Source organism: Hemitrygon akajei, chromosome 7 (genome assembly GCF_048418815.1).
Source record: "Hemitrygon akajei chromosome 7, sHemAka1.3, whole genome shotgun sequence".
NCBI classification, from domain to species: domain Eukaryota; kingdom Metazoa; phylum Chordata; class Chondrichthyes; order Myliobatiformes; family Dasyatidae; genus Hemitrygon; species Hemitrygon akajei.
Window position 1 is genome coordinate 68794227 of NC_133130.1, and position 19268 is coordinate 68813494.

General features: G+C 39.5%; 2 protein-coding genes across 11 annotated transcripts in view; one reads left to right on the forward strand and one right to left on the reverse strand.

Moving 5' to 3' along the window:
• Positions 1-19268, reverse strand: part of tfb1m (transcription factor B1, mitochondrial) — a 76115-nt gene that overhangs the window by 24824 nt on the left and 32023 nt on the right. For all 10 annotated transcript variants that reach the window (XM_073051129.1, XM_073051130.1, XM_073051131.1 and 7 more), the window contains exons 5-6: positions 17452-17603; positions 16501-16620 (exon numbers count right to left, since the gene is read on the reverse strand). In XM_073051129.1, the coding sequence (XP_072907230.1) occupies positions 16501-16620; positions 17452-17603 (272 nt within the window). The remainder of the gene's footprint in view (positions 1-16500; positions 16621-17451; positions 17604-19268) is intronic.
• cldn20 (claudin 20) lies at positions 6355-7249 on the forward strand. Its single transcript, XM_073050080.1, has 2 exons — positions 6355-6426; positions 6519-7249. The coding sequence occupies exon 2, from the start codon at positions 6587-6589 to the stop codon at positions 7247-7249; it is 663 nt and encodes a 220-aa protein (XP_072906181.1). The 5' UTR covers positions 6355-6426; positions 6519-6586.

A 19268-nucleotide genomic window follows, 5' to 3' on the forward strand; every position in this document is an offset into this window, starting at 1 on the left:
ATTTGGATGTGTGAGGAAATCAGACAATCTACACGTAAGTCCACTGGAGGTCAGGAATAAATAGTCTTGAGTGGAGCTGTGAGACAACAGCTCTACCACCCAGAACACGACAGCACAGGAACAGGCCCTTCAACTCATCCAGTCTGTGCTGAACTACTAATCTACCCAGCCCATTGACCTGAACCCGGACCACAGGCCTCCTTTCCGTGTACCTATTGAAATTTCTCTTAAATTCTACTGTTTTTTTTTGCCAGTTTTCTATGCTATCAATAGCACCACCAATCTTTGCATCATTTGCAAACTTATTAACCCACCTATTTATACGTTCATCCAGGTAATGTGTAGACATCACAAACAGCAGAGGGCCCAGTACAGGTCCCTGTGGAACACCAGTAATCAGAGACCTCTAACAAGAATATGTCCCTTTCACCACCACCTTTTGTCTTCTATGGGCAAGTCAGTTCTGAATCCCAATGGCCAATTCACTATTGATTCTATGCAAATTAATCTTCTGTATTAGCCTCCCAAAGGGACTTTGTCAAATGCCTTACTAAGATCCACATAGGCAACAAGAACAACATGTAGTGAGCAGTTTCAGGTTCCTGGGTGTCAACATCTCTGAAGATCTAATATATTGCTGAATATATCGATGCAATTAAAAAGAAGGCACGGCAGTGGCTAAATTTCATTAGGAGTTCGAGGAGAATTGGTATGTCACCAAAAACACTTGCAGTTGCATCACCATCTGGTAAGGAAAAGCCACTGCCGAAAAACTGAGAAAAGTGTTAAGTTCAGCCAGTTCCATCATGGGCACTAGCCTCCCCAGCATCCAGAACACCTTCAAGGAGCAATGCCTTTGATCATTAATGACCCCCACCACCCAGGACATCAGGGACAACTAATTTCCTTCCACCATCTGATTTTTTAATGGACAATGAACCCATGAACACTACCTCAGTATTTTTGCCTCTCTTCTTTGCACTACTTATTATTATGTATTGCAATATACTGCTGCTGCAAAACAATAAATTTCATGACATCTGATTCTGATCCATAGCTTTATCTATCACTCTTATCACCTCCAAGACACTCAATCGTTAGTTTGCACCGAACAAAGCAAAGCTGGCTCTCCCCAATTAGACCATGGTTTTCCAAATGCTCATAAATCCCATCCCTAAGAATTCTCTCCAGTAACATTCTACCACTATTGTGAGGCTCACGGTCTATAGTTTCCAGCATCATACCTGGCTCCTATCTTAAATAATGGAACAACATTAGCTATTGAAAGCTTCTCACTTAGCACATACACCTTTGCCAGAAAACCTGTCCAGACCCACACCTGCCAGATCCATTCTGATGCCATCAAAATTGGCCTTTTTCCAATTTAGAATCTCAACCCAAGGACCAGACCTATCTTTCAGCATTATTATATTGAAACTCATGGCAATATCATCACTAGATTCAAAGTATCCCCTACACAAACTTTTGTCACTTACCCTGTCTCATTCCCAAATAGGAGATCTAGTATTGCATTCTCTCTAGTTAGGACCTCTATGTATTGATTAAGAAAACTTCCCTGAACACATTTGACAAACTCTATCCCACCTAGCCCTTTTATTGCTTGGGACTCCCAAGCAATATATGGATTTTTTTTCATCCCATCCAGTCCTTTTACAGTTTGGGAGTCTAACATTTTAAATTTATGGAAATTTAAGATCACGTACTATCATAACCTTATGTTTCTTGCAACAGTCGGTGATCTTTCTATGAATTTACCCCTCTAAATCCCACTGACTGCTGGATGGTCTATATAATCTCATTAACGTAGTCACCGCTTTCTTATTCCTCAGTTCCACACATATAGCCTGAGTAGATGAGCTCTCTAACCTGTCTTGTCTGAGCACTGCTGTGATATTTTCCCTGACCAGTAATGCATTCCTCCCACTCTATCATGTGGAAAACAATGGAGTCCTGGAACACTGAGCTGCTTGTCTTGCCCCTCTTACAACTAAGTTTCACTAATGGCCACAATGTAATACTTCCATGTGCTGATCCATGACAAAGCTTGCTCGTTTTTCCTACAATATTCCATGCATTGAAATATACATCTCAGAACATTAGCCCACCATACTCAACCTTTCAATTCCTGACTTATGTAAGCTTAACAACATCTTTCCCCAGCATCACTCTTGATCTGACACTCTGGTTCCCATCCCCCTGTAACTCTGCAGCATGAGCAAACCTTCCTGCAAGGATATTTGTCCCCCTCCAGTTCAAGTGTAAACTGTCCCATCTTCCCTGTAAGAGCCCAATGGTCCAAAAATATGAAGCCCTCCCTCCTACACTACTTCCTTAACCACATGTTAAACTGTACGATCTTCCTATTTCTAGCCTCACTAGCAAGTCACACAGGTAGCAATTATCACAACCCTAGAGGTTCTGTTCTTTAACTTAGTACCTAACTCCCTAAACTCAATTTGCAGGATCTTGTCCCCATTCCTTACTATGTCATTAGTACTGATGTGGACAATAACCTCTGGCTGCTCACCCTCGCACTAAGAATGCTATGGACTCAATCCAAGCTGTCCCTGACCCTGGCACCCAGGAAGCAACATACCATCCAGGAATTTTGTTCTCATTTACAGAATCTCCAGTTTGTTCCCCTAACCAATGAATCCCCTATCACTACAGCTCACCTCTTCTCCCCCTTTGCTTGAACCACAGAGCCAGACTTAGTGCCAGAGACTGGCCGTTGTGACTTTCCTCTGTTAGGTCATCTTCCACTCCTCCTCCTATCAACAGTATACAAAGTAGTATACCTGTTATTGAGGGGAATGGCTACAGGGGTATTGCACTGGCTGCCTATCCGTTTTCCCCCTCCTGACTGTCCATCAAACCCTTAGCCTCCTGAATGATCTGGAGTTCATCCAGCTCCAGCACAAATTCCTTAATACGGCCTATAGAAGAGTTGCAGCTGGATGCACTTCTTGGAGGTGTAGTCATCAGGGACACTTGAGGCCTCCCTGCCTTCCCACACTTCACAAGAGGAGCTTTCTACTGTTCTGCCTGACATCTCCACTGCTCTAACTGTGCAATTAAAAAAAAAGAAAACTGAACAATAAAAAAAACATCTACAGCCTTCACTCCTTCCTGCCTAAGTCTCGAGTCAAAGCCTGAACTCTCCACTCTAACAATGGCCTGCTCATACAATGACCACTCTGCTGAAACCCAGCTTATTTTTATTAGCCCTTGCCAAGTGTCTAATTACACAAAATCCAATGCCTCCTTGGAAACTGTGCTGTGCATAATGTCCCAACTGCCCTGATTCTCTTCTTTGGAAGTCTCCCTCCTGCTACTCACAATCCAACAGCTCCTTAGGAACTGTGGCGCTCAGAAAGTCCTGACTGCCCTGATCTCTTTTTTTGAATTCTTTCTCCCGCTACTCACAATCCAACATTTCCTTGGGAACTGTGGCACTTGCTGTGCTATTATGCTCAAGAAGAATCCTTGGAATGCATAAAGGATGCAGTATTTCAGTTATTAAATCGGGAAGAAGATGGATTTGTTCTCCACAAAATAAGGAAGGGGGATAGGGATCAGAATTCCAAAACAAAAGCAGAAGATGTTAGTAGCGCCCAGCAAGTTAGACAGGGAGAGGTAAAGAGAGATGATGTTTGAGGTCAAGTATCTTTTATTAAAACTGAAAAAGTGAAAAAGCAATAGTGTTTAAAGTTACAGATTTGAAGAGAAAAGAGGGATAGAGGGAGAAAACAGGGAGAGTGGTGTGCAACAGTTCATTAAAATGATGTGACTAGAAATTCAGGATGGTCCCAGAACATTGAATAGAGTTATTCTGCAAATGATTTACTCAATCTACATTTGATTTCTGCGGGGCTGTAGAGACTATATTACGTACAAAAGATCCAAACCCCAGAGATGATATGTAAGTGAGTGCCCTCAACTTCAAGGTGGCACTTGATTGAACATCACAGAGCCCCGGCTAAACTAGAATCAATGAGAATTGGGGAACCCTCTGCTGGTTGGAATCATACCTAGCACAAAGGAAGGTAGCTGTGGTGACTGGTGGTCAGTTACCTCAGCCACAGGGCATCTCTGCAGAAATTCCTCGGGGTAATGTCAAGGCCTAACCATCTTCGTCTGCTTCATCAATAACATTCCTTCAATCAAAAGGTCAGAAGTTGGGATGTTCACTAATGGTTCCACAAGATACAGCACCATTTGAAAGTCTTCATAGATCGAAGCAGTCCAGAACCAAATACAATAAATCTGGACAATATCAAGGTCTGGAATGATAGGTGGAATATTTGTCATTGTCTAGCTACACAAGTGCTATGCAATGGCAATAATCAACAAGAGAAATTCCAGCTATCCCCCCCTGGCATTACTACTGCAATCAATATGCTGTGGGTTACCACTGACCAGAAACTGAATTAAAGTAGCCAGAATGTCAGAGGCTGGGAATCCTGTGGTGAGATACTTACCTAGGAACTCTTCAAAGCCCAGTATCAATTACAAGGGTCAAGTCAGAAGCATGATGGAATATTTTCTACTTGGCTGAATGAATGCAGCATCAGCAATTAAGAAACTCACCATCACACAGGAGATATGCATCCATCTGACAACCATTTCATTCATAATCATCTACTCACTCCACCACCAATGTACAGAAGCAGCGGTTTGTACTATTTACAGGATGCACTGCAATAACTCACCAAGACTCCTTAGATACCATCTTCCAAACTCACAGTCTCTACCAGCTGGAACAAGGGCAGCAGTAACATGCAAACACCATCACCTGAAAGTTACCTCCCAAACCACACACCACCCTGACTCGGAAACACGTCACCATTTCTTCACCACGGTTGGATCAAAATCCTGGAGCTCTCTCCCTAACAACACTGTAGTATACCAACATTTTAAGGACTGCTGAGGTTCAAGAAGCTCTTCACCAACTTCTCCAGGGGAATTAAATGCTGAACCAGCTTGTGAAGCCCACATCCCTTGAATATATAAAAAGATCATAACACCATTCTAACAAAATTCAGCTACACCTTCTGCAGTCTTCACATTCTTTCTAATGTATGACAGCTAGCTGAAGAAGTCTCATCTACCCAAATAAAAGTGTTAGTATTCTCAATTAAAGTACCTAAAATAAATGATTCTTCTCCAATCACCTAGATTCTGCACTCATTCTGAAGATTATGCAAAGTGGTGATAGATGAAACTAACTTCATTCTCAATATTCACTCCATCCAGATAGCGGTGTAATGGATTACTTTAAAACAAACCAAAACCACTGAGAGACTAAGCCAGGAAATCGACACAGCACGATGCACGATGCACGATGCACGATGCAAAGTTCCAAAGTCAAAGAGGGTACTTTTGATATTTTATTACAAAGACAAAGACCTTGTAGAGATGAAAAAGTAACAAAACTATATTAATGATATAACATTCCAATTAGTGAAGTAATGAAGGTAGCAATTGAACTAATGTATTTAAGCGAAGTTAGCTCTCTAGTTAGCATTCCAATAACATCCCGATTAGTTTAACTAAGCGGTCAAACTAAATTGGCGTTCCAATAGTGTTCCAATTAGCGTAGCAAGTGGTTGAACTAAATTAGCATTCCAATAGTGTATTAATAGTGATTGAACAAAATTCCAATAAGCATAGTAAGCGGTCAAACTAAATCAGCGGTCAACAAAAAAATCGTTCCGCTGCCTCTCTCAACTAGATTACACTGAACAACTAGGACAAAGCATACATACAAAACAATACTCATTTGCTTCTACCACACCCCAACCCACATGACCAATGATCCTCATATGCCCCACAGAAACAATAGACAGAAAATTGATACATGGCTCCAAAAGACCGAAAATAGATATATGGCTTGTATAATAAGCAAAGTTGTGGTTTCTACTGGCCATATTACATATACTTAAGGTGGTGAGGGACAAATATTTGAAAGATTGATGAGTTCTGGCAATATAGATTAGCCATGATTGTATTACATAGCAAACAGACTGGTGGCCTAGTCCTGCTCCTATTTTCTTGCATTTACAACTAAAAAATACAAACAAAAATAATGCAGTTTCCACACATTTAAAAGACAAGACAAAATATCTCAATAGTACATTATAAACGGACAGTCGTTATCAGATTGTCAGACTTGAAAAGAGCTCCGATCATAAACTAAACAATTTGTTACACTGGCCAAATTTGTATTTTCAAAGCAGGCAGCCTCGTTGCCAAGGAAATTAGTGATGTCACATGAATTGATCTATTCCCCCTAATTTGTAAATTCATTGTCGTGTAGGCAGCTGAGCTTAGAACCTCTGCCCGTGCAGTATTACTGAACCTATTCACAATTAATCACTGCAAAGCTGGATACAATTTCTACAGGTAAGGATTTTGATTTCTATTAAATACAATCATATTTTTTCATGTAACTGAAGCCTTAATCCACATTTTGTGATAACTATTATTCCCTTCAGCAGAACAGAGGAAAAGCCCGATTAATTCTGTTCCCTCCTATTGAGAACTGGAGTCCAGATACAATACAATGGCTTCAGCAGCACTGCAGACTGTTGCTCTCTCTTTGTCTTTATTTGCTTTCCTAGGAATACTTGCAACCACAGGGATGCCAAACTGGAAAATAAATACCTCAGCAAATTCAAATATCATCTCTGCGACAACACACATGCAAGGTCTCTGGATGGACTGCACATGGTATAGCACAGGGCTCTTCAGCTGCACGTTTAACCTCTCCATCTTTTCCCAGCCTGTATATATTCAAGTTTTCAAAGTTATGATGATTCTGTCATGTGTAACACTCTTGCTGGGGATCAGCATTGCCTTGCCTGGCATGAAGTGCATAAGATGGGGAGGAAATAATCACACAAAACATTGTGCTGCTGTTGCAGGAGGTGTCTGTTTCATTACTGCTAGTGTAATATGTTTAGTTCCACTGTCCTGCTTCACAGCTGAGCTAATAAGCCACTACGTCAAACCAAGTATCTCAGAAGAAAATAGATATGAAACCGGAGGAGCAATATATGTTGGCTGCATTTCTTCAGGGTGCTCTTTAATTTCAGGGGTAATTTTCTGTACATCCTGCAGTAAGGAACCAGAAAGAGAAAACATCACACTCTCAAAAAGAGAGCATTTCCCTGAACCCTTGTCTTTAGGACACAAAACAGAGTATTCCCTGCAAGATTACGTGTGAAAAGAACATGAGTAGGTACATCACAAAATTAGCTGTTTGGAAAATGATCAAAAATATTGTTCGCTCAGTTTACCTAGGAGTTTACCCGTTGTACGCATTGAAGACTTGCATGTAGAAGTCATTTAGTATCAACTCTTGTAATAAGTGTGTAACAGTCTAAACTCTAATAAAAGTTTGTCGGTAAGTTTCCCAAAAACTGGAGTATTGATTTAAATGCACTATATTTCATGTTACACATGAAAGTTCCAAAAACTGAGTTTCCAAAGCAAATAAGAGAAGCAGTTCAAACAAATAGGTCAAAAGCCATGGTTTGGATTAGTACAAATAACAAATATTTGTTTCTAGTGACGTATAAAATATTAATCTGAGGGCATTGTTACACAAGTACAATACTACTAAAATAAGTGCAATGCTACTTAAATAAAGGATCCTGCAAAACTATTTCATTACACATTAAATGAAAATCAAATTACTCCCTTAAATGAATACACATATATCATACTTTATATAATTTGAAGTAGATGGCACCTTGCAAAAATAAAGACTTTCTATGGAACTTTGTTTTGATCATGCACAGTGCGGGTGCAAGGATTATTACTGGTGAAACCCATACTGAGGCATTGGGCTGGTTGCAAAAATTATCCAAACATAATATCAGTAAAGGATGAACAGGTTGGTCTGATTAATCCTGAAAATAGTCAAGAGTGCGACACAATACAGGTTATTAAAATTCATAACTGTTTTATCAAAATGACAAAGTGTTTACCCTTGTTGGGAAAGGAAAAGCAAGAGGTTCACAATATAAAATGGTAACCAGGAAATCTTAGAAGAAGAAATTCATTAGTATAATAACAATCACCCATTGATTCTTGCCCAAGCAAACAAATTTAAATATATATTTCTGTGTAAATGATTACATGCACAGCAGACATCAATACTATGCAACATTTATGAAGCCAAATGCACAACATTAAGCCAAACGCAGGAAATCAGTCTGAACCCAAGAATGAAACACCGCTCATCTACAATTTAAAGGGAAGCTATAGTTTAAATGAGGATTCCAGTTTGCTCTACTCCATGGGTGGCACTTGATAATAGCCTAGCATTACAATTAACAGTTTCGTTTTGCAACCAACCCAATGGGCGACCACAACAGTTTGTGATATAATCACACATCTCTTAACCACAGTTTCATCCAAAGGCTTTTTGCAAAACGACACTCCTAAGTGGAGAATTTTGTGCAACCTTAGACTGTTCTTTAAGGCGCCATATTGTGGGTTGAAGAGTGGTCAAATATGGCTGGTTTTGGTGTATCCCTTGAGCTTCCAAAACAACCAAGATATCAACCAGATCTTGGACCTTATAGTTCATGGCTGCACACATAAAATACCATGGGTCCTCTTTTCACGGACTGAAGAATTGCTTTCCATATCAACAGACAGCAGCCGGGTGTCTGTGTCTGCTTGCTACAAATGTTTACCAATGATCAGTGTTGTGAAAAATGGCATTTTGTTCCAGTTCATTAATAACACTGGCATCTATCCAACAACTTGAAGCACTGGCCAGCCAAGCTCTGTTCACAAAAGGCAAGACAATAACGAACTAGCTAACCACTGCTTTAACTCTCACTGATATTGCAATCAAGGAACTCACCAATAACCTATTGATTAATGAACAGTAAAGCTTTTGCCAGGACTGCTTCACTTCAGAGCTCATCACACGCTTAATCCAAACATGAGCCAAAGATACATTTTAAAGAGTTACAATGTCACAGGTAGATACGGTGCTGAAGGTGGTGTTTGGCATTTTGACCTTCATCGGTTAGGGCACTGAGTAGAGAAGTTGGGAAGCTTACTTTGTAGTTAAATCAGATGTTGGTGAGTTCTGTGTACAGTTTTGGTCACCCAGCTATAAGAAAGATGTTACTAAATTTGAAAGAGGGCACAAAAGATTTACCAAGATGTTGTCTGGAATTAGACAACTGAATTCTAAATAGAGTTGTGTATAGAGTAGGACTTTATTCCATAGAATGCAGAAGCTTGAGAGGTGATCCGACAGAGATATACAAAATCAGGAAGGACAAGGTGAAAACATGTTGTCACTTTCCCAGGGAGAGGGTCCAAAACTAAGAGGGCATTGCTTTAAGAGGCGACACATATAAAAGGAACATCAGGAGCAGCTCCTTCATTCTTAAAGTGGAGTGTTGCTACTCAGCCTCTCCACAGGAACATTCCCTATGGATGCTGTAAAAAGCACTAATGGAGACTTCATCCTTAGAACAAAACACCCTCTTTTCTATGTCAGAACTATAGAAATCAGTTAATGATGTTTTTTTCTGTATATAATCTCTTATCTGAAACGAAGAAGAAGGTGGTCAGCAGCACAGGGGCGCCGCAGGGAACCGTACTCTCTCCGGTCCTGTTCACCCTGTACACATCAGACTTCCAATATAACTCGGAGTCCTGCCATGTGCAGAAGTTCGCTGATGACATGGCCATTGTGGGGTGTGTCAGGAATGGACAGGAGGAGGAGTATAGGAAACTGATACAGGACTTTGTGATAAGGTGCAACTCAAACTACCTGCGTCTCAATATCACCAAGACCAAGGAGATGGTGGTGGACTTTAGGAGATCTAGGCCTCATATGGAGCCAGTGATCATTAATGGAGAATGTGTGGAGCAGGTTAAGACCTACAAGTATCTGGGAGTACAGTTAGACGAGAAGCTAGACTGGACTGCCAACACAGATGCCTTGTGCAGGAAGGCACAGAGTTGACTGTACTTCCTAAGAAGGTTGGCGTCATTCAATGTCTGTAGTGAGATGCTGAAGATGTTCTATAGGTCAGTTGTGGAGAGCGCCCTCTTCTTTGTGGTGGCGTGTTGGGGAGGAAGCATTAAGAAGAGGGACGCCTCACGTCTTAATAAGCTGGTAAGGAAGGCGGGCTCTGTCGTGGGCAAAGTACTGGAGGGTTTAACATCGGTAGCTGAGCGAAGGGCGCTGAGTAGGCTACAGTCAATTATGGATAACTCTGAACATCCTCTACATAGCACCATCCAGAGACAGAGAAGCAGTTTCAGCGACAGGTTACTATCGATGCAATGCTCCTCAGACAGGATGAAGAGGTCAATACTCCCCAATGCCATTAGGCTTTACAATTCTACCGCCAGGACTTAAGAACTTTTTAAAAGCTATTATTAATGCTTTTTGAGATAGTGATTTAGATGCATATCATATTTTTTACTGAGTTAAGTATTGTATGTAATTAGTTTTGCTACAAGTGTATGGGACATTGGAAAAAAAAGTTGAATTTCCCCATGGGGATGAATAAAGTATCTATCTATCTATCTATCCTTGCTGGTTATGTTAAATTTCTGTACTATTTGACTAAAAGACCTCATAGTTCCTTCATCAAACAAATCTCCTAGATGGAAAATACCCTTAGAAATCCAAAGTTTAAATCCAGACTCCGTTATGCCAGGCTGAAAATCTGGACTGCCGGTTATTGGAGTAAAGGGTGATATTTTCGCTGCGTTGCCCTCAATTTGTCACACCGCCCTCCAAGCCCTGACTGTATTAATTGTTAATGGTTTAGGCAATAATTTTATTAAGTGGGTGAAGGTTCTTTATAATGACCCTTTGGCTGCGATTCTCACTATTGTTGAGGTCGGATAATTTTAGGATTTGAGGGGTAGCCAGCAGGGCTGCCTTTATCACCACTACATTTCACACTTGTGATCAAGCCATTGGCTGAGGCTATTCAGCGAGACCCCAAAATATCTGCTCCAGACATAGGACTAAAGTCACATAAAATTACATTGTATGCCGATGATGTTCTAATTTTCTTATCAAACCCTGCTATATCAGTGCACCACCTTATACAATGCATCAATTCATTTAGCGCCTTTTTAGGTTATAAAATCAACTCTATTAAATCAGAGGCTATGCCTCTGGGGAATCTGCAGCAGGTATCTGACACTCAGGGTGTTTTCCCCTTTAGATGGTCACAGACAGGTTTTGTTTACTTAGACATATTTATCACACCTACATTTGATCAATTGTTCAAAGCTAACTTTACACAATTATTTAACAAAATCAAACAGGATCTTGAGCAATGGAGCATTCTTCCCATTTCTTGGCTTGGCCGAATATCCTTGTTAAAAATGAACATTCTTCCTTGTCTGCTCTACCTAATACGAATAATTCCAGTCATTTTTATCCAACAAATACTTTTTTAAAAAAATGGCTGGTTTGTTTCTTTCATCTGGAACAAAAAAAGACCTTGTATTAAAATGTCTAAGTTACAGCTTCCCAGTAGTCTAAGGGTCAGGATTTTCCAGACTTCAAAAAATATCAATTAAGTTCATTATTATCTTATGTGGGGTTGACTGGGTTTGCAGGGACCCCTCAATTTCAGTTTGTAATAGAACTAAAGCATTGCAACTCAAAATTCTGCATAGAGTCTATGACTCCAGATCATCTCTCGAAACTTAAGACGAGAGTTTCTCCAATATGTTCTAAATGTAAAAGTAAATACTGAAACTTCCACCCACTGTTTTTGAACTTGTCCCAAACTTCAGGCATACTGGAATGATATTTTGGGTGAAATGGCAAAGATTCTGAAGGTGGAGCTTGAACTGGACCCAGTGTCTTTACTCTTAGGCTTACCCAGCAGTCGCATTATTAATGCACATCAGAAAAAACTTCTTAACATCCTGACTTTTTGTGCGAGGAAGAACATTTTACTTTGCTGGATATCTGATAAGGCCCCTGGACTTTTTGGTTGGCGTAAATTAATCATGGAATACATTCCTTTGGACTTTTTGACATGTATGGTACACTCAAAAACAAATAGTTGTCATAAAACATGTCAACCTTTTCTGCAGTATGTAGATGTAAACCTGTCTGCTATACTAATAAGGGCTTTTGTGTAGGATGTTGTGGTGATGTCTATATTTTGATGGAAGTGTTCTGATAGCTGATATCTGTGAGGGGAAGAAATGTAAATGTAAATCTATCTGGAAATTGAAAGTTTTGTTACGTTGAGCAAAAAAAAATGTTTTTTAATAAGTGGAGTGCATTTGGAATGAGCTGCAAGAAAGAGTGAGCAGATTAACAACATTTAAAGACATCTAGAGAAGTACTTGGATAGGTTTAGAAGGTATGGGTTAAATGTGGACAGTAGGACTAACTCAGTGGACAACCTAAATGGCATTGAAGAGTTGGACAACAGGGCCTGTTTCCATGTTGTATGCCTGTCCTAGCGATGAACACACCATTTGATCAAATGTGAAATCCATGAGATAAATAAAAACTCAAGCCAATGAGCATCAGAGTGGAAAACACATTGCTAGCAGTCACACCCTGTACTAAGGAAGATTGACTATCATTGTTGAAGGTCAATTATCCCAGCCCCAGGATATCAATTCCATTATTTGTTTCATCAATGACCTTCCACCGCTAAATGAAAACTGGGCATCTTTGCTGTTGATTGTCCTATTCCATGTGCAGTTCCTCAACAAACAAAGCAATCCGTGCCCATACTTCACAAGACCAAAGCAATGTTTAAGCACAGTCTGAAGGCAATAAACATTAATCAACTTGAAACACATATTCTTTCTCTTTCTTCTCTAAAACTGCCTGACATGCTGAGTAGTGCCTTTTAGGGCTTGCCTATCGAAACAGACTAGAAAAGACCTGACTGCATGTTCCAGGTTCAGGTCAGATAACCGTTCTGCTGAAACATTCAAGTTCATATCGGATTGGACAAAATTGTACCCATTTGGCCGAGTAGTTTATCTAGGTCAGTTTAATTTGATATTAGTAGGTACAGATGAGAGAGTAAATTAGGTGATTAATCCAGGATGGGAGGTATTGATTTCAAATTTAACTCAGCGTCAACAGCTGGGTGTGAAACTCAGCAAGGGGAGTGAATGGGGAATTTTGACAGTCTTACAAAGCTTATCTTCAAGCACTGTATCAAGATAACTACCGCCCCCCCCCCCCCAAATGTCAGCACTAGGGTGTGATACTCAGCACAGAAGTAAATATAAGAACATAAGAAATAGGAGCAGGAGTAGGCCATCTGGCCCATCGAGCCTGCCCCGCCATTCAATAAGATCATGGCTGATCTATCCATAAACTCAAATCCATCTATTTGCCTTTTCCCCATAACCCTCAATTCCCCTACTATGTAAAAATCTACTTAACTGTATCTTAAATATATTTAGAGAAGAAGCCTCAACTGCCTCCCTGGGCAAAGAATTCCACAGATTCACCACTCTCTGGGAAAAAGTTTCTCCTCATCTCCATCCTAAATCTTCTCCCCTGAATCTTGAGGCAATGTCACCGAAATGGCATATTCTGCTTGGGTCTGGGGCCTGCTTCTCAGGCAGCAGTTTCAAATTTGCAATGTTGCTCAGGTCAAGCAGTGGTCTCCAAAAATCAGAAGTATACAAAGGATTTCATCCAGAGTGGGATGCATCTTTGAGTTGTGAAGTTTTTTTCTGTGCAAGAGGCATGGTGTGATACTGTATTCCACAGGGAACTGAGGAAAGGAGATTGGACCTCATCAGGTTTGGTAGTACTTTCTCAGAAGTATATTTCATGTTTACACTGTGTCACAGTCAGACAGCAAAACCTTCCATTTTACTGGAATAAACTTGGAAACTAGCTATAAAACAGATTTAAACATTCTTTCATAATTTGCTGACAGCTTGGAGCTAGAAAATTACCAAATACAATGGATTCCAGTTAATTGTGACAGCCACTTATTTGAGATAAATCTTAAAGAACAAAAACAAATCAGAGAAATAGCCTGGATTCCCTTCATTTACTGGAACACTATTCCATTAACTGGGATAGGAGACTGTTAACAAATAGTTTCTAAATAGCATTAGTCATATGCACTTGTATGTGGCCATTAGACACTGTACCGCGCTTCGAGTGAACAGTTTTTAAATATCATCAGTTGCGTGTGTTTGTATGTAAAACACAGTGATCTTTGTCACTAACAGCTGGTGAGAAATAAGCAGTAAGACAACTCAGAACTGTTTTGCTCACTGCGGTTTTAAACATTCAGGCTTGAAGATGCCAGAAATGGTTAGCAGTGAAAATGAAACAATTTCACCACTTCAACAAGTTAGGTACTATGAAGAATTTGAAGGTATCAACAATCATCTTGAATGTTATGAAAATGAAGATTTGAAGGATGCAATTGTCAAAAGCATTGCATGAAGGCAGTCCATTATCTGCACTACTGTCTGCGCTAATTCTGATAACTTACAGTCACTCAAAAGAACATGATACTGTAATTATTAGAAACTAAAACACCATTTTATAGTACTGTGGTGGTATTGTGTTCTAATTTGTTTTGTATTTCTTTTAAATACACAATTTGTTACTCAGTATCAACACGCTGGAGGAACTCAGGAGGTCGGGCAGCATCTGTGGAAATGAACTGTTCATTTCCACGGATGCTGCTTGACCTGCTGAGTTCCTCCAGCGTGTTGCTTTGACCCCAGCATCTGCAGTGTATTTTGTGTTTTGTTACTCAGTTTTGTTTTTTTTAAATAACTTTTTAACTATTTCCATGAAAATTCAGCTAACTGGGGCATCCACCTCATTGGGCCAAAATGTAGTGGTCCCAATTAAAATGAATCCACTGTAATTCCACCACAGTATTTTAATACCATTATGTTCATAAAAATGAAGCAAATGCTAGGGATAAAAAGATTGGAAAATAATCAGCAGCACACTAATATAACATCTCATCCTGCCCTTCCTACCAATTCAGACTTATTCTACTTCCTTCCCTCAATGTTCAACAATAAAGCCTGCCTCTTGACATCTTACTGTTTCACATTCTTTCTTAATGTAAGTGCTCTTCTTTTTCAGCCCTTGCTTTCCCCCATGGTTGCAGATTTATTTTGCAAGATTCTTTTTGCACAGACTGAAGAGTTTATCTATTTATCTCCAGTACTGTTCTCACTTCCATCAAATAAGCAACAAGACAGTATTATGTAATTTACTAATAAGCTATGTTAAACTAACAGTACAAGATAATAGTAGTTTAGACCGACAACTCATACACTAACAACATTCTCATGGGAAAATTACAGGGATAAAACCACATCCCTTCAAAAATGAGCTGTATCAAGATTGGAGATGACTTCATCAGTGACAAATACGAGAACTAGAAGTCAATACTGTACACATTCTGAAGCAAAGTAGGAAATCAAGACCATTGATCAGTTTCTTTAAAAGCTTAAAAAACCTTAAGATGATCCAGAGGCAAAACTGGAAAACACTTCAGTCAAAGCAGAAAAGCTCAGAAAGTAGTAAGAATAAAAGGCATATAGGAGCTAGATATCTTCCTGCCCAAATTAAGCAGCATAGTGTCCCCAAAAAAGGAATCTCAGCTATTTCCTCAATTTAGTTTTTGTTCTGTAAGAGTTGTCCCAAATAAACAGCTGTCCCAATTAACAGGAAGCAAGTGCTTGAAAGTAACAGTGAAGTTGAGGAAGTAGTTCAGAAAATATATGGGAGACTTAGATTTATAAATGAGGACAAAAAACTAAAAAACCTGAAGTATTAAAAACACCCTGGACATTTCTGGGCACAACATTTTTGGGAAAAATTGAGGAAAATTTTCCAGAACTACTCCCAGAGTTAGAGACCTCAATAGAGGAAAGAAGATGGAATTGTCCTCAGAGCTGGAAGGATCAAAAGGAAACCGAACCTAGCTGTTCAATATTGTGAGAAGCTTAGATAGAACAAGTAGGGAGAGACTCTTTCTCTTGTCAAATGGGTCTGTATCAAGATGTCATAAATTTACAATAATTAACAAAATAAACTCTGGCAAAAACTGGCAAAGAACAATTACCTTAGGACAACCTTAGGTTGTACTACTAAAAAAAAGTTTATTCATTGAATCTCATGCACATTTTCAAAAACCAATTTGACATGTATTTGAAGGAAATAATTTGTCATGTTATGGACAAAAAACTAGGGTACAGTCCTTAATGGACAACTCTTCATTGAACTGGCACAAAAGGCTAAACAGGCTCTTTCTGAGCCACAGGTGCTAGTGAAAACAAATTATAAACATACTTTTACATTCAGCCATCCATAATGCTGTCTTGGAGCTAGCTTTAATGAATGCTATTTATATTGATCATATCAAGACAAGTAGTGCACAAAATGCAATCATACATCAGAGATTCTTCACTAAAACAATACCAAAAGTATTTTACCTTGGGCTTTGGAACAAACGCTCTTCCTGGAATTGTAAAACAGCTTTTCACATTACATAAATACTGAGCCATTATGGACAATCTGCTTCTTTGCCTACTGCTGGTACTTGCTGTGAGACGCTGTAAAAAGAAGTTTCAAAATCTAATATCTGAAGGCATAGCTTCTTGCTTGTGTGAACAGAAATAGTAATTTTATGTTATAACTAGATAAATCTGAAATGTGTCCCTTACATTTGTGTCTCACTTAAGTAAAAGCAGTTATTCCTTTGCCCCAACTGCTCAAACAAACTACTAAATTCAAGTCAGAGAAAATTTATGATACAGGAATGTCTTCCTCTTCTTTTGAGCATAGCAATATTGGGTAGGGAGTTCTGAGAATTAAACTCAGATGGTAAGCTTCCAATCTGAATGGAGTGAGACCTGCACATCATCTGGATTGAGTCCTGATGAAGGGCTTTGGCCTGAAATATTGACTGTTTATTCCCATCCATAGATGCTGCCCGATCTGCAGAGCTTATCTAGTATTTTCTGTATGTCACTTTGCACATGCTACATTTGTTGGCCAAAGGTTTGGCAAGTGTTTCTGGAGTAACAAGGACGTGCAACAGCAGTGTGTTTAGGGGAGATTTGAAAATGTTGGTAGATACTTGACGAACAAACTAACTAACCAAGAGGAGTAAAAATAAAGGAAGCACATGGACAGAAGAGTAACTGAGGTGAGGGGGGAATAAAGGTAAATTAAATAAAGAAGGCTAAAATTTGAGAGAGGAGTGATAGAGAGTAGCCAAAAATGGCACAGAGATTAACAAGAACATATCTTAACTGAAAGTAAAGAGGATGAAAGCCAGAGTAATCTGAAGATAACATAATAGAATAAAAAGGATATACATAGGACATAGTTAGTATGAGCATTAATAAAAAACACTGCAAAGCAAAAATCAAAAACCTTACCTCTGCAACCTCCTTTTGAAAAGTTAAGGTCATCTGTGTTCTCCCAAAGACAAAGGGTCCGTCATGATTTGCAATATTTTCCAACCACTTAATAACGAGTGGTGTTGAAACACTGAAAGGAAGGTTACCAATGATGTGCACATTTGGTAATCCTATCAATGCAAAAAGAAAACAAAGGATGAATCAGTGAATAGAGCCAAGATCCAGATAATCAACTTCATTAACCACGTACTAAAAAGAGTGAAAATGAAATTATTTATCACCAATTAACAATCTTCACCAATGATTGAAAGTCTAATGAAAGCCTTTTATTTTGTACCTTCATCACTGGTAAAGTTGGTAAATTAGCATTGCTCATACATTGTCTGAAAGTTGAATCCTGAAGTGATTTCTTAGAACTGGAAACACATTAATAGTAGTAGAGCTGGGAAGTACTCACTCCCACAAAAAGACCTCCTTCCTGATGGAACAAATTGATTCTGAATTGGAACATAACCAAATCCTAAATGCAGAGTTTCTTAACTATCTAACTTCACACTGTTCCACTCTGAATTTTACCTGCCAATATACATCACATCCACAAATACCACTAATTTCACTTAAATATTTGACAATGCACTTGGAAAAATCAAAGAAAAGTCTATACTAATTGGCATCTGCTTCATTAGTGATAAAACTGCTCCTTGCTGAAGTCTCTATACAAAAGCTGTCTGGATAGAATCACAATACTTTTTTTTTAGAACCATAGAACCATAGAACATTACAGCACAGAAACAGGCTTTTTGGCCCTTCTTGGCTGTGCTGAACCATTTTTTTGCCTAGTCCCACTGACCTGCACCTGGGCCATATCCCTCCAAACCCTCCAAAATTTCTGGAATGGTCAAGAATATTTCTTGAAAAATAAATCAGAACATTAAAATATTAATGGAACTAAAACTCATTGACACTGGGAATCTCAAATTAAATGCAGGATGGTGAAAATGTTCATCACACACTGCCTCACCTGCTGAGCCTGCCATCTAAAAGCTACTGTGTTTCCATCTCATATTAATATAAATTGGATGATCTAAATTCTTCAAGTAAGTAGAGGAATGGAGATGAGACATTAACCCTTTTAGAAGACCTCTCAACATTTCTTGAAATAATTCAACTAAATTAATCTCTTCTGCCTATATAAGGTCCATATTCCTCCACTTTCTGTACATTCACGTCTCTAAGAGCCTCTTAAAAGCCTCCATGGTAAACATGTTAGAGGCTAGTGTAGTGTAGCAGATGTTGGGGCATCGAAGCTCAAAGTCTAATTCCGACATCATCTGTTAGGAATCTGTACGTCTTCCCAATGGAATGTGTAGGTTTTCTCTAGTTTCTCCCACAATCCAAATATGTACTAGTTAGTAGGTTAATTGGTCATTGTAAATCTTCCCGTGATTAGGCTAGGGTTAAATCAGGACTAACTTCTCCTTACAGTGTTATGATACCAGCCCCCTCCTTTGCGAGAATCGCAAGAGCCCTAGTGAAGGGGGGGGGGGGGGGGGTCAATGACCCAAGAGGGAGAGAGACGTGCTGAATAGACACAGGAAATGGGAGAGAGAGGGAGACGTGCTGAAGACCACGTTCCCCCGGGAAGCAGAATAAAGCGACCCTGGCTATTGTCTCATGAAGACCACGTGTAAAGCCCTCGGGCAAAGTGGGCTGGTTGAGAGAGAGATTGACACCGGCGATCCCGTGAGGAAGTATTAAGGAGGGTCTGGGTGGGGGGGGGGGGGGGGGGGGGAACGACCCCTTCAAACGCACCAGAAGACACGCTAGAAATCCTG

What these genes read in the sequence shown, in the direction of transcription:
- cldn20 (XM_073050080.1), top strand. Translation starts at nt 6,587, where the DNA reads ATGGCTTCAGCAGCACTGCAGACTGTTGCTCTCTCTTTGTCTTTATTT.